Consider the following 26,769-nt stretch of genomic DNA (forward strand, 5'->3'; position numbering starts at 1 on the left):
TATTGATCCTTAATTATACCACACACCTTACTGCCGCAGCGTCTTTGAATCTGCTACTCTCTGCCTGGCATAATTCTGTCTGAGAAATCCACAGAGCTTGCTCCCTCACTTCCATCAGGTAACAGCTCAAACATCACCCTACAGAAGGGCTTTCTCTAACACTCTATATAAAACAGCCTCCTTCATGACTCTATCTCCTTACCTAGTTCACTTTTCCTTACCATCATATTATATATTGTTTTAGTATTTCACTTATACTGCCCCTGACTCAGGGTTATTCTTCACATACCTTAGAGTATTATTCTTAATATTCTCACCTACCCTCCCAAAATTTCAGAGCTTTTTTATATTCATTATCCAGAGAAATTAAAAGACCACCTATTCCATAAGAAATGTTAGCACAAACTAATGTCAGGTTATTAAATATGACATACCATTCCATGACTTGAAGTGTTCAACTACAATTTCTTCTAATTTCTTTAATTTTGGATGACTATAGAAAAATTCTTTTTCTCCTGCAAAATGTAAAACAACACAAAACAATATCAAAATAATATTTCTGTATTTCTCCATATTCAATTACATCAATGTATTTTAATTATCCTTTTCAAAATGGATTTGTTAAAACTTTAAAGACTCAGTAGCATCTGGATAGCACACAAGTCTTACTGTAAAATAAACTTTGAATTTTTATGAAAATTTCATTCTGAGAGAGAATCTAAAATAGGAATCAGCAACAATGTAGAAGGGAAAAAATAAATATTTAGTTTAGCTATAAATCAGTTTTTGGTAGTTCTAAGAATTTTTTCACTACCAGTAACAACTATTAACTCCTATTATATATATATATACTGCTTGTATATTTATCCTGAGTTATTCCTTTTTTTGTATTTTATTTAGTATCTATTTTTTCTACTTATCCAACTTCTATCATTTGGTAGGTCTACTGCTACCAAAATATAACTATAGATATGTGGAGCAATGAAGCAAAATTTCAAAATTAACCTTGATGAAGAGGAAACAATATACAATTTTAAAAGAAAATCCAGACCTTTCTCGATAGTAGAAATGCCACTTGCTGAAGTACTACGTGAATGTGCAAACATGCACTCTAGATGGTTATAGAGTTTCATGAAGTCCTCATTTCGGTTAAGTTCATTTTTCACCCGAGTCATTCCTTCAGAAATTAAGAAAAGGTTTTCCCAGTAAGTAAACTTAATAGCAAAATTAATCACTTATTATGTATTTAAAAAATTAATCTTTAGCAATAAAAGCAAGTTTTTCAAATTTAAATATGAAAACCAGAAACTTTTTTTCAGTTCCACATTCACATATGTATTAATGAATGGCTTGTTTCTTTCCAGCAATTTAGCAAAATCAAAGAAGAATAAAACCATTTGTCCATTTCATTGCTTTTTAAAAGTATTTTTAAGTAAACCAAAATGTTCAACTTCAGCCAAAATTATATGTGTATTTCTTTAATTTACCTTTAGTTCCATCCATAATTCCACAAAGGAAGAAATATAGTGATCTCATTCCCATTTGCTGCAATAATTCATAACCATGATATAAACTAATACAAAGAGCAAACTCTCCTTCGATTATACCTTGTTGTATTCCCTAGAAAAATAAGCATATATCAAATTTAACCAGAGAAAATAAATGAAGATACATGTTCCACATAGAACTTCATGGTTCTACTAAATGTCATAGGATGGTGCTATGGAAAGGTGCCAATGTATTTTCCATGTAACATGTCCCTTCACATTTTTTTCTTTAATTCAACAGGAAACTTAAATTTTAACCCTTTGCACTCGCTTGCTTTTTTCTCGATTCCTTTATTCTACTCGGGATTTAATTTTTTAAATACCCCAGATTTAACAAAGCGCAGCAGTAGAATAAAAAACTGGAGTTTCTTTTCATACAAACTTATTTATTTGGATTTTTTTATATTTCAAATTATCGATACATTCAAAGAGTAATTTTAATCTCGACATCCGAGTGCCAAAGGTTAAAGAGAATAGGTAACGGGGAAACCATTTATCATATAGTGTTTTTCTTTATTGGTAAACTAGAGGCCCAGTGCATGAAATTCATGCATTGGGGCGGGGGGGGGGGGGTCCCCTCAGCCCGGCCTGTACCCTCTGCTGTCCGGAAACACTTGGGGGATGTCCACCTGCCAGCTTAGGCCCGATATCCCTGGGTATTGGGCCTAAGCTGGCAGGTGGACATCCCTCTCACAGTCCGGGACCCCTCACTCCTTACCAACTGCCTGCAGCAGAAGAGGGAGAGGCTCCCGCCACCGCCACTGCACTCGCCAGCCATGAGCCCAGCTTCTGGCTGAGTGGTGCTCCCCCTGTGGGAGCACACTGACCACCAGGGGACAGCTCCTGTGTTGAGCATCTAGCCCCTGGGGGTCAGTGCACGTCATAGCAACCAGTCGTTCTGCCATTCGGTCGATTCGCATATTAGAGTTTTATTATATAGGATTATTAGCAGTATACAGTATAGTTTCATTCATCTTTCAAAACTATTTAGTAAGTATCTACTATGTGTCAAGCATTGAACTAAACATTTGGGATACAATGGAAAGTAAGTCAGATTTAGGCCTATCCTCACAAATTTTATAGCGTCAGAATAAATAATCAGACTATTTAACACCAAGTATACATGCCAAATAACATCTGAAACTGAGGAGACACTCTTATAAGCACATTACTTGTATAAATTCATTTGATCTCAACACCTAGGAAGTAGGTACTACTGTTATGCCCATTTTACAGATGAAGAACCTCATATACATGGTAAGTAATAGAGCCAGCATTTGAATCCAGGGAATTTGGTGCAGTGTTCTTGTGCTTGTAACCATGACTCTCAAGGAAAGGGAAGTACACATTCCATATGTGAGCACATAGCAGCAGGTCTATCTTTATAATAAGATCATTTTAAAAGAAGACTATTGAGAATATATTTAATCATTCTCCATTACTGCTTACATTTTTAGTAGCATTTAACATCAGTGATAAGTCATTTAAAATGTTTCCAGGATAGTGATAAATGCCCTAAAATGGCAGCCTCACCCTGGCTGGTAGCTCAGTTGGTTAGAACATCATCCCAATATGCCAAGGTTGCGGGTTCAATCCCTGGTCAGGGCACATGCAAGAATCAAGCAATGAATGCATAAATAAATGGAACAGCAAATCAACGTTTCTCTCTCGTGTGCTCTCTCTATCTCTAAAATTAACAAATAAATTTTTTTTTAAATGACAGGCTAATTGCCTGAACGGGTAAAATCACTTCTCTGTACAACATAAATTGTCCTCAGTAAGATCAGGTTCAACAGTTTTAGATTTACTATTTAAAATTTCAATGAATCTTTATCTCCTAGCAGAAATTTAAAAATATTTTATTAAAGTTGAGTATATTATACTACAATTTCACAGAAAAGGGTCCCTTCATGGTTCCCCAGACACTGTAAAGTCCGTATTTCTGGTGTAGCATTTAAAGCTCCTCCCATGTGATCAAACCTAGATTAACTATCATCTCTGACTTCCTCAGCCAAATTGGCTCGTTCACAGTCTCCATACCTTCGTTGATTCGCTTCTGATCTTTTGCACAAGAGTTCCTTCTCAGTTCCAAGAATGACTTGGTGCCTTTTTGTACTTGTGAGCATCTCCTGACTTTGAATCTAGCTTGATGGATATCTTCCTACCTGCCTTTTTCTATGAAGATTAGAAATAAAAAGCTTACTGTGATGTTTCTTCCAACCTCCATATCAAGAGTTAAGATAAAATGCTATGGGTCTAAAAGTTAGTTAGGATTTACCCTCTAGCATGGCCCTTTGACCTTGCAAAACAGAAATGAACTAAAAGACCAATGCTTAATTAACTTTTAAGACAAATTTATCTTTCTTTTAATGTATTTTTATTGATTTCAAAGAGGAAGGGAAAGAGAGATAAAAACATCAATGATGAGAGAGAATCATTGATTGGCTGCCTCCTGCACCCTCCCCCCCTTCTCACCACCACCCCCCCGCCCCCCCGCCCAGGGATCAAGTACACAACCCAGGCATGTGCCAGGACCGGGAATCAAACCATGACCTCCTGGTTCATGGGTCAATGCTCAACCACTGAGCTACACTAGCTGGGCTAAGATACATTTATTGTAATTGAAATCATTAAATCATATTCTTGTTCAATTTTTTCATGCTTTTATAAACTATATAAATCATATCTGAATTTTTGATGAGCTAATATTATATCAAAAAAACAATCATTATTTCCATTTCATTCTGACTCTGAGTCAAAACTTCATCTTTTATCAAAATTTATTTTAAACTACCTACCATAATATTTGCAGGTGGGTTTTTCCTAAATTGATCTCTTGCCAGAATGATCTGGTATTTTGTTAGATTGGGGATATCCCTTCTCATTAAAAGATTCCTCTGAATCAAAGAACTGGCAAATGCTTCCAAAATCTGCAGATTACAAAGAAATTTAGTTAAGTTTCTTTTAAAGTCCTTTTTCCAATATAATCATTTTATCACACACTGAAATAATAATATTAAACTATATATTAAAATCTGTCCTAAATGTTCAAATACAAAAAGATAATGACAAAATTTTAAAGTACATTTGCTTACAATAATGTAAAAATTATAATTTATATAATCACATATAATAAGAATTTAGATAATATCCATATGAGAGTCAGCACAACCTTTTATTAGATCCAACTGTAACTGAAAGACATATGTGTTTATCTGTTTATTTTTTAACTTTCTTCCCTTTCTCAGTCTAAGCACAATGAAAAGATGACCTTGATTTCTGTTGTATCTTCAGTTACTAGAACAAGATCTGGCACATAGGAAAAAATTTGTAGACTAGTGCCTAAATCAAAATGCTTTTAGTACATTTAATTTCATTTGTTGATTCATTCTTTTAAAAAATATTTATTAAGCATATATTATATATCAGGCATTGTTCTAAATGCTGAGGATATTGTGGCTGAGACTAATGAAATCCCTGTTTTCATAAAGTTCATATACAAAGAAGGGAGGCAAAGAATTAAAAAGTGAACAAAGAAAGTAGAGAATTTCAATTATAGTAAATGCATTAAAGAACCTAAAATACAGTAATGTTATAGAGTTTTTGAGGGGAAAGAAGTCATCATTAAGGAAGGTAGACAATCTCTCTGAAAAGGTAATACTTGACATCTGAATGATGAGGTGTGTCTAGCATGAGAGGTTTTGAGGAGCATTCTAGGGAGAGGAAATAGCAAACAAAAGGTCCTGATAAAGGACTGAACTAAATTCCACAGCAAAAGAAAAAAGAGAAGATGAAGATACACTACAGGCATATGTAATAAACTATATGCATTTTTAAAATTTTTACAGAAAGAGAAAGAGAGAGAGAGAGAGAGAGAGAGAGAGAGAGAGAGAGACAACGATTTGTTATTCCACTTATTTATGCATTCATTGATTGATTCTTGAATGTGCCTTGATAGAGGATCAAACCTGAAACCTTGTTGCATCAGGAAGATGCTCTAACCAACTGAGCCACCTGGCCAGGGCCATATAGGCATGTTCTTTTTTTTTCTTCTTTTTTTTTAAATATATATATACTAGAGGCCCGGCGCACGAAATTCGTGCACTGGGGGTGGGGGTGGGGGTCCCTCAGACCAGCCTGCACCCTCTCCAATCTGGGATCCCTCTCACAATCCGGGACTGCTGGCTCCCAACCGCTCGCCTGCCTGCCTGATTGCCCCTAACCGCTTCTGCCTGCCAGCCTGATCACCCCCTAACCACTCCCCTGCCAGCCTGATTGACGCCTAACTGTTCGCCTGCCAGCCCAATTGCCCCCAACTGACCTCCCCTGCCAACCCGGACCCCCCCCAACTGCCCTCTCCTGCAGGCCTGGTCTCCAACTGCCCTCCCGTGCAGGCCTGGTCGCCCCCAACTGCCCTCCACTGCAGTTTGACTCTGCTCCTGATGTTTGGAGCCTCAGATTCAGATTGCTGGGAACTGGCTGAAATAGCTCTACTGGGGCCATATGTATACACTTTCAATTCTAGCTACTTATCTACTCATTCCTCCTTTCTTCTTAACATGGCTAACCTGAGGTACATTACATACTATTGGTCAGTCACAGGGCCAGCTTAGATCCTAAGAAAGGGGAAATGTATCCTGCCTCTCAATGGAAAGAGTGGCAAAGAAGGCACTTTAATCTATGGTAGTAAAGATAGAATTAGCATCTCCTAGGATGATGCTAATTAGGAACTATAGAAATAAAAATGTGTTACCAAAAATTTCTCCCAATGAAAGTGAAAACTGTGTAAGTTTCTCAATAACTATAATATTGACATTTGAGCCAAACAATTCTTTGTTGTTAGGGGTGCTCTACTATTCATTGAAGAAAGTTAAACAGCATTTCTGGCCTCTATAAACTTACTAGATGTCAATAGCAAGTCCACTCCCCATCCACTCCAGATATGACAACCAAAAATGTGTCAAGACATTGCCAAATACAGTAAAGCATCGAACAGATGGTCCAATTACAGCAGGAAGGCTGGGAAGTGTTGTGGGGGGGGGGGGGGGGGGGAAAGAGATCAACTGTTGGGAGCTGTCCATGGCCTTCACTAGCAGAAAGAGGTCGACAAGGAGTTGGAAGGCTGGTCAACCTAGAGCAGTAATGGCGAACCTATGACACGCGTGTCAGCACTGACACGCGTAGCCATTTCTGATGACACGCGGCCGCATGCTGAGGAGGAAACATTCGCTGCTCCTGAGGATGAAACATTTGCGACTAGAGTCTTGGAGTTAGTTTTTTCCTCAAAGTGACACACTACCCGAGTTATGCTCAGTTTTTTGGCGAAGTTTGACACACCAAGCTCAAAAGGTTGCCCATCACTGACCTAGAGGCTCTGGCGAGAGGGTCAGAGCCGTGCACCCGCTGTCTAGTTGAGACAAAGGGAGCTGAAGCAACTTCCACCTTTTAGTCTCCTGTAAATCCTTGCTGATGGGCTATCACGGAGCTATTACTGGAATTGCCTGCCTAAGGGCTGTGGGTGGATCCCAAACCTGAATAAAAGGGATGGCAAGGCCAGAGCAATGCGTAGTCCTCTCTTGGGCTTCCGCCTGGCCCCCAATTCCCAAATTAATATTTTCTTGTCTAGTCTGTTTCATTTGTGTGCAGCCTCCTCCAGAGCCCGAACCCTGAACACCACACGGGACGTGGGGGGGACACTCGCAACTGGCAGCTCAACGTGGGGTACTCGCAATCAACCGAAGGACTTGTATGCATGCATATAAGCACAACCAATGGACACAAGACACTGGGGGGGTGGGATGAGGGCATACGACAGGGGGTAGGAGAGGCTGGGGGAATGTCAATGGGGGGGAAAAAGGAGATATATGTATTACTATGTGTAATACTTTAAATAATAAAATATATATATATGACATTGCCAAATATTGCCAGATGGGCAAAACTGCCTCCAGTTGAGAATACTATTATATAAGGGATCCACGAGGAAATATACAAAGTATATTTCCTTACATAGAAACTTCTGATTGAATCTGGATACATGTTAAGGGTGTGTTCACTATGTGAAACATCACTCAGCTGCACACTTGTGTTTTGTGCACTCTGCTGTGTGTGTGTGTGTGTGTGTGTGTGTGTGTGTCTGTGTGTGTGTGTATGTAGCATGGGAGAGTAATACTACAATTAAAAGGCTTACTAAAAAATACAAAACCACATAAGGCTATTACTGTCTTTAGAAATAGTCCATCGTCCTAGCCAGTTTGGCTCAGTGGACTGAGCATCAGCCTGCGGACTGAAGGGGCCTGGGTTTGATTCCGATCAAGGGCACATGCCCAGGTTGTGGGCTCAATCCCCGGTGGGGAGTGTGCAGGAGGCAGTCGATCAATGATTCTCTCTCATTGATGCTTCTATCTCTCTCTCCCGCTCCCTTCCTCTCTGAAATCAATAAAAATAAATTTTAAAAAAATAGTCAATCATTTTGTATTCTTCTTTAACAGCTTGTCAGTGTATACAAAGAATGGTGCTCTTTTCAAAATTTTTAATTTCAAAGAACTTTCTAACATATTAATTATAAAATGATAACTATATATTCTCAGCTAGATTCCGTTAACTAAAATAATTATATTTTCAGTTTATCTATTGAAACCCTGAACTGTGATAAAAATGGCTTACCTGCCCTGGCCAGTGTGGCTCAGTCGGTTGAGCATCCTTATGTACCCAGAGGTGACCAGTTGGCTTCCCGGTCAGGGAACATGTCTGGGTTGTGGGCTCAATCCCCAGTATCGGTGAGCAGGAGGCAGCCAATCATTGTTTCTCTCTCCCCTTTTCCCTTCCTCTCTCTCTAAAATCAACAAAAACATATTTTAAAAACATGGCTTACCTGTACATATGCCTTTTGGATGGCTGCAAGTTCTTCACTAAGGGGAACAACAAGCTTTTCAACACGTCTTTCATGAGAGTATGGCAAAATATCTGGTGAATCTTCAGAACGAAGTTCTATCTGCCCAATTAGTAGGTTAGTAATAACCTGTTGCACAGCCTACACAAAACCAATTAAGTATGATTATAAATTATATTACATGTTAAATATTTTACTTTGTCATTAAAAGAAAAAAAATAGTAAAATTTTTAAGAAAATATTAGAAATTCATATCATTAAATATTTTTTAACTCTAAATACATCATAAATGGCACAACAGGAAAATAAGGCTTTTGAAACATCTTTATTCCACACAGCCCTTCAAGTCAAACATTTAAGAAATAAGAATATTAGTAAATGTCCAACAAGTTAATCAAATAAATTTTGCACTTTCCAAAGGCAGTGATATATTCCATCAATGTTTTTTCGTTTTTTTTAATATATTTTTATTTATTTCAGAGAGGGAGAGGGGGAGAGAGATAGAAACATCAATGATGAGAGAGAATCATTGATAGGCTGCCTCCTACATGCCCCACACTGGGGATCGAGCCTGCAACCCAGGCATGTGAGTTTGACCAGGAATCAAACAATGGTTCATAGGTCGACACTCAACCACTGAGCCATGCCAGCTGGGCTCCATCAATGTTTTATAAAAACTCAGACAAGAGCCCTGACCGGTTTGGCTCAGTGGATAGAGTGTTGGCCTGCAGACTGAAAGGTCCCAGGTTCGATTACGGTCAAGGGCATGTACCTTGGTTGCGGGCACATCCCCAGTAGGGAGTGTGCAGGAGGCAGCTGATTGTTGTTTCTCTCTCATCAATGTTCCTAACTCTCTATCCCTCTCCCTTCATTTCTGTAAAAAATCAATAAAATATATATTTTTTAAAAAGACTCAGACAACATAAGTTTTACAAACTAAATTCCCCCAAATTATAACAGTCCATTTTAGAACCAAAACTAGAATCCAGATTTCCCTGAATCCTGGCAAATACTTTCCATTGATTTTTGTGAGGGAAAATAGAAGTCTTGTTACTATTAAATCAATTATTGATAAATTAGTGGAATATTTTTTCATTTAAATCAAAATATATGATGTGAATATATTTCTGCAGATAAATTTCATTCACCCAAAGCTCATAAAGGAACTAAATTGTAAAATTAGGGAACTGCAGCAAGAAAATAAAGCCTGTTGGTACAAACAACGATTATATCATTAGACTATGGTACTGACATTGTGATTGAGAGCTAAGTGAAGGGGCAGGAAGGGATGGGAGAAAGGTGGGAGGGAGGAATAGAGAGAGAGAGAGACAGGGAGAGAGAGACAGAGAGAGAGAGAGAGAGAGAGAGAGAGAGAAAGAGAGAGAGAGAGAGAGAGAGAGAGAGGGGAAGATTCAATCCTAAAAGTATCTAAAAATTAAGAGCTTTTTATAAAAAATTAATGATAATTTTATTTATTTACTTATTTAATTTTTTAATTATGTTTTTATTGATTTCAGGTAGGAAGGGAGAGAGAGAGGTAGAAACATCAGTGATGAGAGAGAATAATTGATTGGCTGCCTCCTGCACACTCCACACTGGGAAACAAGCTCACAACCTGGGCATGTGCCCTGACTGGAATCGAGCCATGACCTCTTGGTTCATAGGTCAATGCTCAACCACCCAGCCATGTCAGCTGGGCTACTTATTTAATTTTTTAGAGAAAGGAAAGGAGAGGGAGGCAGGGAGAAAGGAAGGGGGGGGGGGAGAAAAAGAGTGGGGGAGAGAGAGAGAGAGAGAGAGAGAGAGAAACATCGATGGATTGTCTCCCGAACTCACCCTGACCAGGGTTGAACCTGCAACCTGGGTTTGTACTCTGATTGGGAATCAAACCCAACACCTTTTGGTGTACAGGAGGAGAGTCCAACCAACCGAGCCACACCAGTCAGGATTAGAGCTTCTTTAAAAAAATAACACAAAAAACTAGAAAAGCTTAATGGGCTTCGTTTCAGACAAAAAATTCTGGAAGGCAAGAATCACATCTTAATCACCTTTGTATTATCAATACCTGAGCCTAAAAAGGTAGTTTACTACAGTTACAGAGGGTCCACATATATTTAAATCTAGAGTAAATTTATGGCCACTTTATAAAAATGAGTAAGACTTTAATATTTTTACCCATTCATTCATTCCTCAAATATTTGAGTAACTCCCACATGGCAGGTATTGAGTTGGTAATAGAGCTATAACCAAGATAAACATAATCCCTACATTCATGTAGCTACTATTTTAGTAGGCAAACGGCAACAAATAAATGAATAAGCAAAAGAATGACAGATTATGATAAATATTAAGAAAATCACATGATAGGGGAACTGGCTTTTGATGGCTTACAGTGGATCTTTCCAAAAGGATGACAACTAAGCAGAGACTTAAAAGCTCAAGTCTCTACTAAAAATAAGCATAGCCCTAGCTAGTTTGACTCAGTGGATAGAGCGTCAGCCTGCAGGCTGAAGGGTCCTGGGTTCGATTCCGGTCAAGGGAACATGCCTGGGCTGCAGGCTCGACATCCCTCAAGGGGTCCCAGATTGGAGAGGGTGCAGGCTGGGCTGAGGGACACCCACCTCCCCCCATGCATGAATTTCATGCACCGGGCCTCTAGTAAAAATATATTAAAAATAAGCATATTTAAATAAAGGGGAGGATAAGAGATAGAACAGGCCCTAGCTGGCTGGACTTAGTGAATAGAGCGTTGACCTGCAAACTGAAGGAGTGTGGTCTCGATCCCCAGTAGGGGGTGTGCAAGAGGCAGCCAATCAATGATTCTCTCTCATCACTGATGTTTCTATCTCTCTCTCTCTCTCCCTTCCTCTCTGAAATCAATAAAAATACATTAAAAAAAAAAGAGAACAGAAATTTCAAAAAATCATCTATAATAGAAAAAAGTCTTATGGATTGGCAGAGCTTAAAATACCTTAGAAAGTGCCCAAAAGCCAACACAGAAAACCACTCAGTTACTAAAATCAGAATGTCATGGATAGCCCTAGCCGGTTTGGCTCAGTGGATAGAGAGTTGGCCTGCAGACCAAAGGGTCCTGGGTTCAATTTGGGCCAAGGGCACGTACTCTGGTTGCATATTGATATAAAGAACTGAGTTGCCAGAACCAGTTTGGCTCTGTGGATAGAGCGTCAGCCGGTGGACTCAAGGGTCCCAGGTTCAATTCTGGTCAAGGGCATGTACCTTGGTTGTGTGCACATCCCCAGTAGGAGGTGTGCAGGAGGCAAGTGATTGATGTTTCTCTCTCATCGATGTTTCTAACTCTCTCTCCCTCTCCCTTCCTCTCTGTAAAAAAATCAATAAAATATATATATTTTAAAAAGAACCAAGTTAATAAATAAATGGGGGAAAAGATAGCTCTTCGTTACAGAAGACTAAGAATTCAAATTAACAAATTTAAAAGAAATGAGGGAAAGAAGAAACGATGATTAGGCAAACACCATTGAAATAACTGCTATAGGCAAGAACCATCATTGGATGCTAAAACTGAATACATAGTCTCAAAATATCTCCCCCACAACATATTTATTAGTTACAAAGAGAAAAACAATACAGTCTATCCTCTGGGAATACTGCATCCAAGGATCAAAAATATCAAAAAAAGAAATGTTACATTATTGCTAAAATGGACTATGCAGTTAGGCCTAAAATGACTGCATCAGTACTAAACATGTACACTTTTTCTTCTTGTCATTAGTCCCTAAACTATACAGGTATAACAACTATTTACATAGCATTTACATTGTATTAGGTATTATAACTAATCCACAGATGATGTAAAGTATACAAAAGGATGTGCATAGATTATATGAGCATCTGTGGATTTTGGTATCCATAGGGTCCTGGAACCAATCCCCTGAGGATACCAAGGGACCCTCCCCCAGTCACGAATTTCGTGCACCAGGCCTCTAGTCTTAACCAAATCAGGATTAACAGCACCAGCAATAAAACTAATCAACATCATGTATTCTCAGATACACGAGAAAGATATCCCTTCTGGGATATCCTTGCCAAAAATGCCTAACCTCACTCCAATCATGAGAAAATATCAACCAAACCTAAATTGAGGAACATTCTACAAAATAATGGTACCCACTCTTCAAAAGTATCGTGAAAAACAAGAAAAGGCCATGGAAGACAAAAAAGACTGAGGAACTGTCAAAGACGAAAGTCAAAGGAGACATGGCAACTAAATACAATGGGATCCTGAATTGGACCCTGGAACAAAAAAGGATACTGGTTGAAAAACTGGCAAAATTCAGTAAGGTCTGCAGATTAGTTACTAGTATTGTACCAATGTCAATTTCAATGGTTTTGATAATTTTACAATGGTCATATAATATGTTAACATTTGGGGAAGATGGGCAAAGGATACACAGAGACTTCACATTTTGCAAATATCCTAAAATTCTAAAGTTACAGTATTTCAAAATAAAACTTTTTTAAAAAAACTGAAAACTAACAATTTAACAAATGGCTTAAATGGCTTTAGGTGATTCTTATGCACACTGAAGTCTGAAAACTACCAATGTAGAAAAACTTCTGTAAGCAGAAAAAAAGGGAGGCATGTTATAGGAATGTTGTAGTCCTAATGTCAAATTAAATACTAGAAGGAAAAACTGATGTGGCCACATACAAAAGTTCTTATTTTCATAAATTTTAATAAATGAAAAGACATTTTACTTACCTTTATATCACTACCTGGTGTGGCACTAAGAGCCAAGATTCTCAAGTGATTTGTATATTTGATTAGTTCTCGTACAACCTTAAAAAAAAAAAAAAACCCAACTCTTTAATTTCATCATCTAGTACAAAAATAACAATGATTCTGTTAAATAAACCATTATATATTACATTATCATTATTTCTTTATTCAGAGTACTGATGGTCTAGTGCCGTGGTTGGCAAACTGTGGCTCGCGAGCCACATGCGGCTCTTTGGCCCCTTGAGTGTGGCTCTTCCACAAAATACCACGGCCTGGGCGAGTCTATTTTGAAGAAGTGGCGTTAGAAGAAGTTTAAGTTTAAAAAATTTGGCTCTCAAAAGAAATTTCAATCGTTGTACTGTTGATATTTGGCTCTGTGGACTAATGAGTTTGCCGACCAATGGTCTAGTGGGTGGAACTATTATTAATAATATTATCCAAAGAGCAAATAATTTAGGTTTATACTCTACACCAATCAAAAACTTTAGAGTTTCTTCTATATATAAAGCTACCACATCAAGGCCTAATACACTAGCAAATGGAAGAAGAGAGAGTCTGTTCTCCATTGCTTGGACCACAGTCTAGCCTTGCAGCTATATCCATATGCACACTTACCAGATTAAGGTAAATCATAACATAAAATGAAAAAAATATTTTAGAATTTTAAAGAACTTAGACTGTATATTGAAGGCTCGCAATTTTTAAATTAAATCTATACTAATAAAAGGGTAATATGCTAATTAGACTGGGAGACCTTCCAGGAGAACTTCCGGACATTCTTCTAGACAAAGCCAGGGTGGTGGGGCCGAGGTAGAGGTGGTTAGAGGCCAAGAGGGGAGGACAGTTGTGGGTGATCAGGCCAGGATGGGACCGCAGTTGTGGGTGATCAGGCTGGTGGGGGGCGGGGTCGTTGGGGGTAAGCAGACCAGTAGGGGAACCAGTTGGGGGCAAGCAGGCCATCAGTGGGGGTCAGTTGGAGGTGTGATCAGGACAGCAGGGGAGGCAGTTTGGAGTGAGCAGGCCAGCAGGGGGGCAGTTGGGGACGAGCAGGCCAGTGGGGAGGGAAGGTAGGGGCGAGCAGGCCAGCACAGGGGGCAGTTGGGAGTGAGCAGGCTGGCAGGAGGAGCAGTTGGGGGTGAGCACACTGGCCCGGGGGGCAGTTGGGAGTGAGCACACTGCATGGGGGGCAGTTGGGGGCAAGCAGGCCAGCAGGCAGAGTGGTTAGGGGCAATCAGGCAGGCAGACAGGTGAGCGGTTAGGAGCCAGCAGTCCCAGATTGCGAGAGGGATGTCCGACTGCTGGTTTAGGCCCGATCCCTGTAAACTGGAAGTAGGACATCCTTTGAGGGGTCCCAGATTGGAGAGGAACACCCGCCCACCCCATACACGAATTTCATGCACTGGGCCACTAGTTTATTCATAAAAGAAAAAAGTGCCCTGGCCAGGGGCTCAATGGTTAGGGTGTTGTTCTGCTAGGGAGGGCAAAGCAGCCATCTCTGTGAGTGTATCTACCACATCCTACGGGGCAGACAGAATTCACCATCAGCTCTAAAAGAAAACGCCAGCAAGGAGAGAGAGAACTACATAACCAGACATCCGGAGAAGAGAGATTATGGGGAGACAAAGAAACTGCCCGCATATGAAAAAAAGCAGGCATCACCAGAAAAGGAAGTAAACGAAATGGAGGCAAGCAACCTCTCAGAGAAAGAATTCAGAGAAATGGTCATAAGGTGGATGAAAAGAATGGAAGACAAATTCAACAATATGTGTAAGAACCAAGAGGAAATGAAGAAGAACCAAGAAGAAATGAAAACTGACTTCACTGCTGTAAAGAACTCAATAGAAAGTATCAGCAGTAGACTAGAAGAAGCAGAGGACTACATCAGTGAGCTAGAAGACAAGGTAGGAAAAAATACCCAAGTAGAGCAGCTTCTAGAAAAAAAAAATTAAAAAGCAGGAGGAAAGCCTAAGGGAACTATGGGACAACACGAAACAAAACAACATCCGCATAACAGGGGTACCAGAAGGAGAGGAAACTGAGCAAGGAATAGAAAACCTGTTTGAAGAAATAATGACAGAAAACTTCCCTGATATAGGGAAGAAAAACCCACACAAATCCAAGAAGTTCACAGAGTCCCAAACAAAATGAAACCCAAAAGACTGACGCCAAGGCACATCATAATTAAATTGGCAAACACCAACGACAAAGTAAGAATCTTAAAAGCAGCCAGAGGGAGACAGAAAGTTACCTACAAAGGACCCCCCATCAGACTAGCAACTGGTTTCTCAACAGAAACACATCAGGCCAAAATGGAATGGAATGAAATATACAAAGTCATGCAAAGGAAGTGTCTGAATCCAAGAATACTGTACCCAGCAAGGCTATCAATCAAAATTGAGGGTGAAATCAGGAGCTTCACAGACAAAAAAGGACTAAGGGAGTTTATTACCACCAAACCAGCAATGCAAGAAATGCTAAAGGGTCTGTGGTAAAAAGAAGAAATAGAAAGCGAAGAAGGAATGCAGGGGTAAAGAATAAAAATGGCAACAAACAAGTACCTATCAATAATAACTTTAAATACAAGTGGATTAAATGCCCCAATCAAAAGATATAGGGTAAAGGATTGGATAAGAAAACATGACCCATATATCTGCTGTCTACAAGAAACCCACCTCAGAAAAAAAGACGCACACAGACTGAGGGTGAAGGGATGGAAAAAGGTTTTTCAGGCGAATGGAAATGAAAAAAAAGTTGGGGTAGCAATACTTATATCTGACAAATTAGATCTCAAAGTGAAGGACGTAAAAAGAGATAAGGAAGGTCACTTCATAATACTAAAGGGAGCAATCCAACAAGAAGAAATAACTCTAGTAAACATATACACACTCAATACAGGACCACCCAAATACATAAAAACACTCCTGGAGGAAATCAAGGGAGAGATTGACAGCAAGACAATCATAGTAGGAGACTTTAATATCCCACTATCACCATTGGACAAATCTTCTAAACAAAAAATCAGCAAAGAAACATCAATCCTAAATGGCTCACTAGACCAGATGGAATTAATTGACATCTTCAGAACATTTCACCCCAAAGCCACAGAATATACATTTTTCTCAAGTGCACATGGGTCATTTTCAAAGACAGACCATATATTGGGGTCACACGCAAAGTCTCTTCAAATTCAAGAAGATAGAAATCATATCAAGCATCCTCTCAGATCACAGTGGCATAAAACTGGAAATCAACTACAATAAAAACAATCCAAAAAAATCAAACACATGGAGACTAAACAGCATGCTATTAAACAAGGACTCGGTTACCAGAGTGATCAAAGAAGAAATAAAAAACATCATGGCAACAGATGACAATGAAAACACAACAATCTAAAATCTATGGGACACAGCGAAAGCAGTCCTGAGAGGGAAGTTCATAGCTCTACAAGCCTACTGCAAAAAATAAGAAACAATGGTAATAAACTACCTAACCCTACAACTCAGAGTTTGAAAAAGAGCAACAAGAAAAGCCCAGTGTAAGCAAAACGAAGGAAATAATAAAGATCAGAGCGGAGATAAATGACATAGAGACCCAAAAAAACAATACAAAAGATCAACAAAACCAAGAGCTGGTTCCTTGAAAGGATAAACAAGATTAATGGACCTCTAGCCAGGCTCACCAAGAAGCAAAGAGAGAGGACCTAAATAAACAAAATCAGAAATGAAAGAGGAGAAATACAAACAGACCCCACCGAAATACAAAGTATTGTTAAAAAATACTATGAACAACTCTACTCCAAACAACTGGACAACCTGGAGGAAATGGACATATTCCTAGAAAAAACAACCTTCCAAAACTCAATCAGGAAGAATCTAAACATCTCAATAGGCCAATAACTATGGAAGAAATTGAAGCAGTCATCAAAAAGCTTCCAGCAAACAAAAGCATGGGGTCAGATGGCTTCACGGGGGAGTTTTACCAAACATTCAAAGAAGAACTAAAACCCATCCTCCTCAGACTATTCCAAAAAATTCAAGAGGAAGGAACACTTCCAAGCTCATTCTATGAAGCCAGCATTACCCTAATACCAAAACCAGATAAAGACAACACAATGAAAGAGAATTACAGGCGAATATCCCTCATGAACATAGATGCCAAAATCCTCAACAAAATTCTAGCAAATCGGATCCAGCAGTACATCAGAAAGATCATACACCATGACCAAGTAGGATTTATCCCAGAGATGCGAGGATGGTACAATATCCACAAATCAATAAACGTGATACATCACAAAAACATATTGAGAGATAAAAACCACATAGTCATATCAATTGATGCAGAAAAAACATGACAAAATCCAACACCCTTTCTTTTTTTTTTCTTTTATATATTTTATTGATTTTTTACAGAGAGGAAGAGAGAGGGATAGAGAGTTAGAAACATCGATGAGAGAGAAACATCGATCAGCTGCCTCTTGCACACCCCCTACTGGGGATGTGCCCGCAACCAAGGTACATGCCCTTGACCAGAATCGAACCTGGGACCCTTGAGTCCGCAGGCCGACGCTCTATCCACTGAGCCAAACCGGTTTCGGCCAACACCCTTTCTTGATAAAAACTCTCAGCAAGGTGGGAATAGAAGGATCATACCTCAACATAATAAAAGCCATATATGAAAAACCCACAGCCAACATCATACTCAATGGGCAAAAACTAAAACCATTTCCCCTAACAACAGGAACAAGACAGGGATGCCCATTCTCACCACTTCTGTTCGACATAGTACTGGAAGTACTAGCCATTGCGATCAGACAAGAAGAAGAAATAAAAGGCATCCAAATTGGAAAAGAAGAAGTAAAGCTGTCCTTATTTACAGATGACATGATATTGTACATAAAAAACCCTCAAGACTCCATCAAAAAACTATTAGACTTAATAAATGAATTCGGCAATGTAGCAGGATACAAAATTAATGCCAAGAAATCTATGGCATTTCTATACACCAATAGTGAACTTACAGAAAGAGAGACTAAAAAAGCAATGCCATTTACCATAGCACCAAAAAAATTAAGATACCTAGGAATAAACTTAACTAAGGAGGTAAAAGACTTATACACGGAAAACTACAGGACACTGAAAAAAGAGATAGAGGAAGACGTAAACAGATAGAAGAACATACCATGTTCATGGATTGGTAGAATCAACATCATTAAAATGTCCATACTACCCAACTCAATCTATAGATTTAATGCACTCCCATTAAAATACCAACGGCATATTTCACAGACCTAGAAAGAACTCTCCAAAAATTCATCTGGATTAAAATAAGACCCCGAATAGCCACAGCAATCCTGAGAACGAAGAACAAAGTAGGTGGGATCTCAATACCAGATTTTAAGCTGTATTACAAGGCCACTGTTCTCAAAACAGCCTGGTACTGGCACAAGAACAGACATATAGACCAATGGAATAGAATAGAGAACCCAGATATCAACCCAAAGCACTATGTTCAATTAATATTTGACAAAGAAGGCAAGAACATACAATGGAGTCAAGACAGTCTCTTCAATAATTGGTGTTGGGAAAATTGGATAGATACATGCAAAAAAATGAAACTAGACCACCAACTTACACCATACACAAAAATTAACTCAAAATGGATAAAGGACTTAAGCATAAGACGAGGGACCATAAAAATACTAGAGGAATCCACAGGCCGAGAAATCTCAGACATATGCCGAAGCAATTTCTTCACCGATACTGCTCCTAGGGCAATGGAAGCTAAAGAGAAAATAAACAAATGGGACTACATCAAAATAAAAAGCTTTTGCACAGCAAAAGAAACCATCAACAAAACAATAAGAAAGCCCACTGTATAGGAGAACATATTTGCAAATGTTATCACTGATAAAGGTTTAATCTCCAACATCTACAGGGAACTTATACAACTTAATAAAAGGAAGATAAATGATCCAATAAAAAATGGGCAACGGACCTAAATACACACTTTTCGAAAGAAGACAGAAGGAAGGCCAAGAGACATATGAAAACATGCTCAAAATCACTAATTATCCAAGAGATGCAAATCAAAATGACAATGAGGTGTCATCTCACACCTGTCAGAATGGCAATCATCAACAAATCAACAAACAACAAGTGCTGGCGAAGATGCGGAGAAAAAGGAACCCTCGTGCACTGCTGGTGGGAATGCAGACTGGTGCAGCCACTGTGGAGAACAGTATGGAGTTTCCTCAAAAAACTAAAAATGGAACTCCCATTTGACCCAGTAATCCCATTTCTAGGAATATATCCCAAGAAACTAGAAACACCAATCAGAAAGGATATATGCAACCCTATGTTCATAGCAGCACAATTCACCATAGCTAAGATTTGGAAACAGCCTAAATGCCCATCAGCAGATGAGTGGATTAGAAAACTATGGTACATCTACACAATGGAGTACTATGCTGCTATAAAAAAGAAGGAATTCTTACCATTTGCAGCAGCATGGATGGACCTGGAGAGCATTATGTTAAGTGAAATAAGCCAGGCAATAAAAGAAAAATACCACATGATCTCACTCATTTATGGAAAATAAAGAACATTATAACCTGATGAACAAAAATATAGATACAGAGGCAGTAAAGCACCGATCAGACTGTCAAATTACAGCGGGAAGGCTGGGGAGTGTTGGGGAGGGGGGCAAAGAGATCACCCAAAGGACTTGTATGCATGCATATAAGCACAACCAATGGACACAAGACACTGGGGGGAGGGGGGAAGGGCATGTGACAGGGGTTAGGGGAGGCTGGGGGAAGGTCAATAGGGAAAAAAAAAGAAGATATATGTACTACTATATGTAATACTTTAAAAAATAAATTTAAAAAAGAAAAAAAAAACTATAAGAAAGATGAGCCCAGCTGGTGTGGCACAGTGGTTGAACATCAACCTATGAACCAGGAGATCCCGGTTCAATTCCTGGTCAGGGCACATGCCTCGGTTGCAGGCTCAGTCCCCAGTGGGGGCATGCAGGAGGCAGCCGATTAATGATTCTCATTATTGATGTTTCTCTTTCTCACTCCCTCTCCCTTCCTCTCTAAAATCAATAAAAATAATTTTTTTAAAAAGGAAGCTGACAATTCTCCAAAAGATTATACAGATATAGAATATAATAACACTTAAAAAGTCCCCAATGAGCCCTGGCCGGTATGCTCAGTGGTTAGAGTGTCAGCCAGCAGACTGAAGGATGGCTGATTCAATTCCTAGTTAAGGCATGTACCTGAGTTGCAGGTTCAATGATTGATCCCCAAGGCAACCAAGCTGTTTCTCTTTCACATCAATGTTTCTCTCTTTCTCTATCTCCTCCCCACCCCACCCCCCTTCCACTTGCTCTAAAATCAATGGAAAAAATAGTCTCAGGAGAGGATTAACAACAACAAAGAAACTACTTTACAAATTCACAAACTGCCTGGGCATAGCTCAGTGGTGGAGCATTCATCTATGAACACGGTTGGATTCCCAGTCAGGGTACATGCCCAGGTTGCGGGCTTGATCCCCAGTAGGAGGTGTGCAGGAGGCAGCTGATAAATGGTTCTCTCTTATCATTGATGTTTCTCTCTCTCTCTTTCTCCCTCTCCCTTCCTCTCTGAAATCAATAAAAATATTTTTTAAAAAAACACACACAAAGCAAATTCACTGACAATGAAATGCATCTCTTTGCACTAAATGAAATCAACATTCCCTTCTATCCTTATGTGATACTCTCTCCCTAGTATCACCAGCTATTATATATTTAACTACCGACCACCTATACGCTGATTTTCAAATCTGTTACCTCCAGCTCAGAACTCTCCAGTGAGATCACTTCTATCACCTACTGCATATCTACGGCGAGATTACTCATAGACATCTTAAACTCAACAATCTAAAACTTTACTACCTTTCCTGTAGTAATACTTTTATGTTTTGGAGTATTATGTTTTTCCATAATACTCCAAATCTTCTCTGCTTCTGGAACTCTTCATCTTGACTGGTAACACTAATATCCTCCCAATCTTCTAAGTCAGATACCTGGAAGTCATCCTAAATTCCTCATACCCCTCATTTCAAGCCCTACCTTTAGTCTTTTCTCATCTAATCTTTTTTAAATCTTAAGTATCTTCCAGCTAACCATTTTTCAATGAGTGTCAACCTCCTACATCTCCTGTGGCCTACAAAGAAGATTCAAATTGCTAAGCATAAAATTCAAATGCCTTCATGACCTGGCCCTTAAGTACCTCATCAGCTATAGCCCACCTTTTCACCTTTGTACTTTATATTCTTACTAGTGGCCCAGTACACAGATTCGTGCACATTGAGAGGAAATTAATTAGAAGAAATATTTTAATGTCGCTATTCGCCCTTTCTCTATAATAGAAGTGCCAACCAAATTGACGATCGACAATGACAGATCGAAACACACATGTGCAATTGGCGCCAGTGAGAGCTTTATATGTATCATGCATGTGTCAGTCAACATTTATTTTTAAATTGCCAGTGCACATCATATGTACCGGCCAGTCGGTCAGCCATATAGTCGGTCACTTAGCCTTTTATATATACAGACTAGAGGTCCAGTGCATGACATTTGTGCACTTGGGGGGAGGAGAGGAGTCCCTCAGCCCAGCCTGTGCCTTTTTGCAGTTCGGGAGCCCTTGGGGGGATGTCTGACTGACACCTTAGGCCCGCTCCCTGGGGGGAGCGGGCCTAAGCCACAGTAGGACATCCTTTCTGCTGTGGCCGAGGCGGGCCACTGCACTCGCCAGCCCAGCTTGTGGCTGAGTGGTGCTCCCCCTGACAGAGCGCACTGATCACCAGGAGGCAGCTCTTGCATTGAGCATCTGCCCCCTGGTGGTAAGTGCGTGTCATAGCGACCGGTCATTCCACCGTTCAGTCGATTTGCATATTACCCTTTTATTATATAGGACTGCCAGTGTGCATCATATGTACCGGCTGATCAGTTGGACAGATGTTATGGTCAGTCACTTAGCCTTTTCCTACCTAATAATAGACAAATATGCAAATTGACCATACCTCTGACACACCCACAAGCCATGCCCACCATCCAATCAGAGCGACTATGCAAATTAACCCAACCAAGATGGCTACAGCCACAGAGAGCAAGGTTTCCTAGGTAACAGAGGAAGCGAAGCTATCCGCCTGCCCTTGCCAGGCCTAAGCCTCCACTCAAGCTACAAAGTTTCAATTATAGAAGGTAAACAAATTCAAACAGAAATGGCATCAGAACAGAGCTTGAGAGAGCAAGCCAGGGTTGCCCCCGGCAACAGGGGAAGCAAAGCTTTCCGCACACCCTGGCTGGGCCCACCCGCTTAAGCTACAAAGTTTCAATTATAACCCCAACAGAAATGGCTGCCAGCCGCGGAGGGAGCCCCAGGCTTGGCTCCGCTCCAGGCTACAAAGTCTCAATTGTAGAAGGAAAATAAATTCCAGATACCAGGGCCTCCGCTTGGGTTGCCAGGGGGCGTGGCCGGCCAGCAAACCACCACAGGCCCCTCGCTCAGGCCGCCCCACGCCCCAAGGGAACCCCACCCTGATCAGGGACACCCTTCAGGGCAAACCAGCTGGCCCCCACCCCTGTACCAGGCCTCTATCCTATCTAATAAAAGAGTAATATGTAGATTGATCATCACTGCAACATACAATATAGCTGCCCCCATGTGGTCAAAGATCCTGCCCCCATGTGGACACAAGATGGCTACCACAAGATGGCCAGCAGGAGAGGGCAGTTGGGAGGCACCCGGCCTGCAAGGGAGGGCAGTTGAGAAAGACCAGGCCTGCAAGGGAGGGCAGTTGAGAAGGACCAGGCCTGCAAGGGAGGGCAGTTGAGAGGGACCAGGCCTGCAAGGGAGGGCAGTTGGAGGTGATCAACCCTTCAGGAGAGGGCAGTTAGGAGTGACCAGGCTAGCAGAGGAGGGAAGTTGGGGGCAAACAGGTTGGCAGTGGAGTGGTTAGGGGGTGATCAGGCTGGCAGGCAGAAGCGGTTAGGGGCAATCAGGAAGGCAGGCAGGCAAGCAGTTGGAAGCCAGGAGTCCTGGATTGTGAGAGGGATGTCCAACTGCCCGTATATACTAGAGGCCCGGTGCACAAAATTCATGCACGGAGGGGGGTTGTCCCTCAGCCCAGCCTGTAACCTCTCCAATCTGGGATCCCTCTCACAATCCAGGACTGCTGGCTCCCAACTGCTTGCCTGCCTGCCTTCCTGATTGCCCGTTAAACGGGCAGTCGGACATCCCTCGAGGGGTCCCAGATTGGAGAGGTTACAGGCTGGGCTGAGGGACAACCCCCCTCCGTGCACGAATTTCGTGCACCGGGTCTTTAGTATATATTAGAGGCCCGGTGCACGAAATTCGTGCATGAGGGGGGTGTCCCTCAGCCCAGCGTTCACAGCGTTTAACGGGCAGTTGGACAATCCAGGACTGCTGGCTCCCAACCGCTCACTTGCCTGCCTGCCTGATTGCCCCTAACCGCATCTGCCTGCCAGCCTGATCACCCCCTAACCACTCCCCTGCCAGCCTGATAGACGCCTAACTGCTCTGCTGCCAGCCCAATTGCTCCTAATTGTCCTCCCCTGGTGGCCTGGTCGCCCCCAACTGCCCTCCCATTCAGGCCCGATAACCCCTAACTGCCCTCCCTTGCCAATCCCCCCCAACTGCCCTCCCCTGCAGGCCTGGTCCCCCCAACTGCCCTCCCTTGCAGGCCTGATCACCCCTAACTGCCCTCCCCTGCAGGCCTGGTCCCCCCCAACTGCCCTCCCCTGCAGGCCTGGTCCCTCCCAACTTCCCTCCTCTGCTGGCCTGGTCACCCTTAACTGCCTTCCCCTGCCGGCCATCTTGTGGCAGCCATCTTGTGTCCACATGGGGGCAGCCATCTTGTGTGTTGGAATGAAGGTCAATTTGCATATTACTCTTTTATTAGATAGGAGGATAATACTTAACTGAAGGCACTATGTTAGGTATATTGCATACATTTTGTGTTTTAATCCTTCAAAACAACCTTAATGGTTAAGTATTATTTTACCTACCTGCCAAGGAATAACACTGCATACCCACTACCAATTTTTGAATTATCTTAGTTACAAAACCTCAGCGAGACCCTACTATGAATCACTGCCTCAATGATGACTAAGCTCTTGTCATCTACATCAGACACTAATGGCCTTGTTAAGCATTAAAAAAAGAAAGAAAAGAAAAACTACAGCCGAGATACTGATTTGAATGGCTAGAGAAAAGTATTTTCTATAACTGTCTGTTCTGAAATAATAGATAAGGCTTTTCATAACGTCACAATCAATAACTTCCATCATTAATAGTTATTCCTCAAAATGCTCTTTAACAATGTTTACACTCAAAAATACTTTTAGCTTTTCCCACCATAGTGGACCCTGTGGAGGCCTGCTGGGAACAGGACTTCTAAAAGACAAATATGTCTGGAAGGCTGTGGTCTTTGAAGAAATATTGTTTTGAAGGATTAAATGACCAAATGTATGCAAGGAAAGGCCATTTTTGCAGGCTATAATGGGGGGAGATCTCAGGAACCAGAGGGGGCACACAACTCTTCTTAAAATTGAAGGTGTTTATGCTCAAGATGAAACTGAATTCTATCCAAGCAGGAGATGTGCTTACGTGTACAAAGCAAAGAACAACACAGTGACTCCTGGTGGCAAACAGAACAAAACCAGAGTAATCTGGGGAAAGGTAACTCGTGCTCATGGAAACAGTGGTACAGTTTGTCCTTAATTACAAAGCAACATTCCTGCTAAGGCTGTAATGGGGCACAGAACATAACTGGACACAGAATCCATGTAATGCTGTTCCCACGGACTTACGCTTATTGAAAAGTAAATAAACAAAATGAATTTGCAAAAACAAACAAACAAAAACACCCAAAACTTTTAAACAAAATATTACCTGGCAATAAGCATAGTTTCCAAGAGCTTTATGAGCTTCATCAATAACTAGACACTTTATTTCAGCAGCAGGACAAGCTCCCCGAGAAAGATCATTGACCATGACTTGAGGTGTGAGAAAAATGACTCTCCTATTGTGCCATATTTCCTTCCTGGTGAAAGCTTGAGTAGATCCTGTAAATAAAAGTGACACTGGGTAACCGATGGGGTACATATACACAATTAATAGCTTCAAAATACTCTGACAAGCTAGGGAGGTTCTCTGAAGACTGAATAAAGCAATTCTATTCATTATCGCTGGACTTGCTACAAGTATAGGCATACTTCAGAGACGTTGAGGGTTCAGTTCCAGACAACCACAACAAAGCAAGTGTTGCCCTAGCCAGTTTGGCTCAGTGGATAGAGCGACAGCCTGTGGACTGAAGGGTCCCTGTACGATTCCGGCCAAGGGCACATGCCTGGGTTGTGGGCTCATCCCCAGTAGGGGGCGTGCAGGTGGCAGCTGATCAATGGTTCTCTCTCATCATCTCATTGATGTTTCTATCTCCTCTCTGAAATCAATAAATATATTTTTTTAAAAAAAGAAAGCAAGTGTTAATCTTGTAGCTGGTGGAGGCTCTTGCCCTCAATTTGTAAGAACTGCAACATCTGTGAAGCCCAAAGCTAAGCGCAATTAAAATGACATATGCCTGTAGATGATGTTTTAAGGGAGAGGATGTAAGATAAACATATGATCTGGGGACTATTACACATGGGTCAGGAACCTCTTTAGCTCAATTTCCACCATAACATGTACTTTGCCCTGCCAAGCTCAATTTCAAATGAGCCCGTTCTTTCTAAAATACCTGTCATTTCGGCCATGTGGGGCTGCGGGATACCCATCACTCGGTAGCAAGCCTCGATCTGCTGTGTCACCAAAGGTTTCGTGGGGGCCATGAAGACCACCTTGCCTGATGGGAACCAGCGGTAGAAGTTGTACATGACCACGGCGGCGATAAAGGTCTTTCCCAACCCCGTGGGCAGACACACCAGCGTGTTGCAGAACAGAGCGGCCCGGGCGATGTGCAGCTGGTAGTCGCGCACCGGGCAATTAGTAGGGTAGACCCACAGCGCGCCGGCGGAGGTGCAGAACCCGCCATTCTCTAGACTCAGCTGCCGCTCCGCCTCGTACACGGCGACCAGCAACACATCATCGTCCGACTCCGGCTGCGCCTCGGCAGCCTCCGCGGCGGCAGGAGAACGCGCCCGGGAGGTGCCCGGGCTCTGAGGCCGCTCGGTTCCGGAGCCGCAACCCGGAGCCCCGGCGGATCGGGAGAGGCTAGGGCCCCACGTCTGGAAAAGCGTCCTCTGCCGTCCGCTCATGAGGCCGACGACCACCAAAGGCTCCTCTCGGGCTCCAGCCGAACCGCTGCGGTGTCGATCTCCATCGGTTACTTCCGCACCGAACAGTGGGACACAGGGCGGGGCCGAGGCCAGCTCACCCCGTTAAAAAGGCCGCCACGGAGATAGCGCTGGGAAGCTGATTGGCTGGCTTCCCGGAAACCCGCGCGGCCAGCCGGGGAGGCGTGCGCATCGTTTTGGAGTTACCCTAAATTTGGTCCCCTCTT

At 41.5% G+C, this 26,769-nt stretch overlaps 1 protein-coding gene across 1 annotated transcript in view; it reads right to left on the reverse strand.

Moving 5' to 3' along the window:
• The window catches only part of FANCM (FA complementation group M), an 82,147-nt gene extending 55,541 nt beyond the window's left edge, over positions 1 to 26,606 (reverse strand). Inside the window, exons 1-8 of the mRNA XM_079776012.1 lie at positions 26,008 to 26,606; positions 25,164 to 25,336; positions 13,181 to 13,258; positions 8,422 to 8,580; positions 4,346 to 4,477; positions 1,488 to 1,620; positions 1,052 to 1,177; positions 435 to 515 (exon numbers count right to left, since the gene is read on the reverse strand). Coding sequence (XP_079632138.1) covers positions 435 to 515; positions 1,052 to 1,177; positions 1,488 to 1,620; positions 4,346 to 4,477; positions 8,422 to 8,580; positions 13,181 to 13,258; positions 25,164 to 25,336; positions 26,008 to 26,524 — 1,399 coding nt within the window. The 5' untranslated portion in view covers positions 26,525 to 26,606. The remainder of the gene's footprint in view (positions 1 to 434; positions 516 to 1,051; positions 1,178 to 1,487; positions 1,621 to 4,345; positions 4,478 to 8,421; positions 8,581 to 13,180; positions 13,259 to 25,163; positions 25,337 to 26,007) is intronic.
• Between the last annotated feature and the right edge of the window lie 163 nt (positions 26,607 to 26,769).

This window comes from Cnephaeus nilssonii (assembly GCF_951640355.1).
Source record: "Cnephaeus nilssonii genome assembly, chromosome: 1".
NCBI classification, from domain to species: Eukaryota; Metazoa; Chordata; class Mammalia; order Chiroptera; family Vespertilionidae; genus Cnephaeus; species Cnephaeus nilssonii.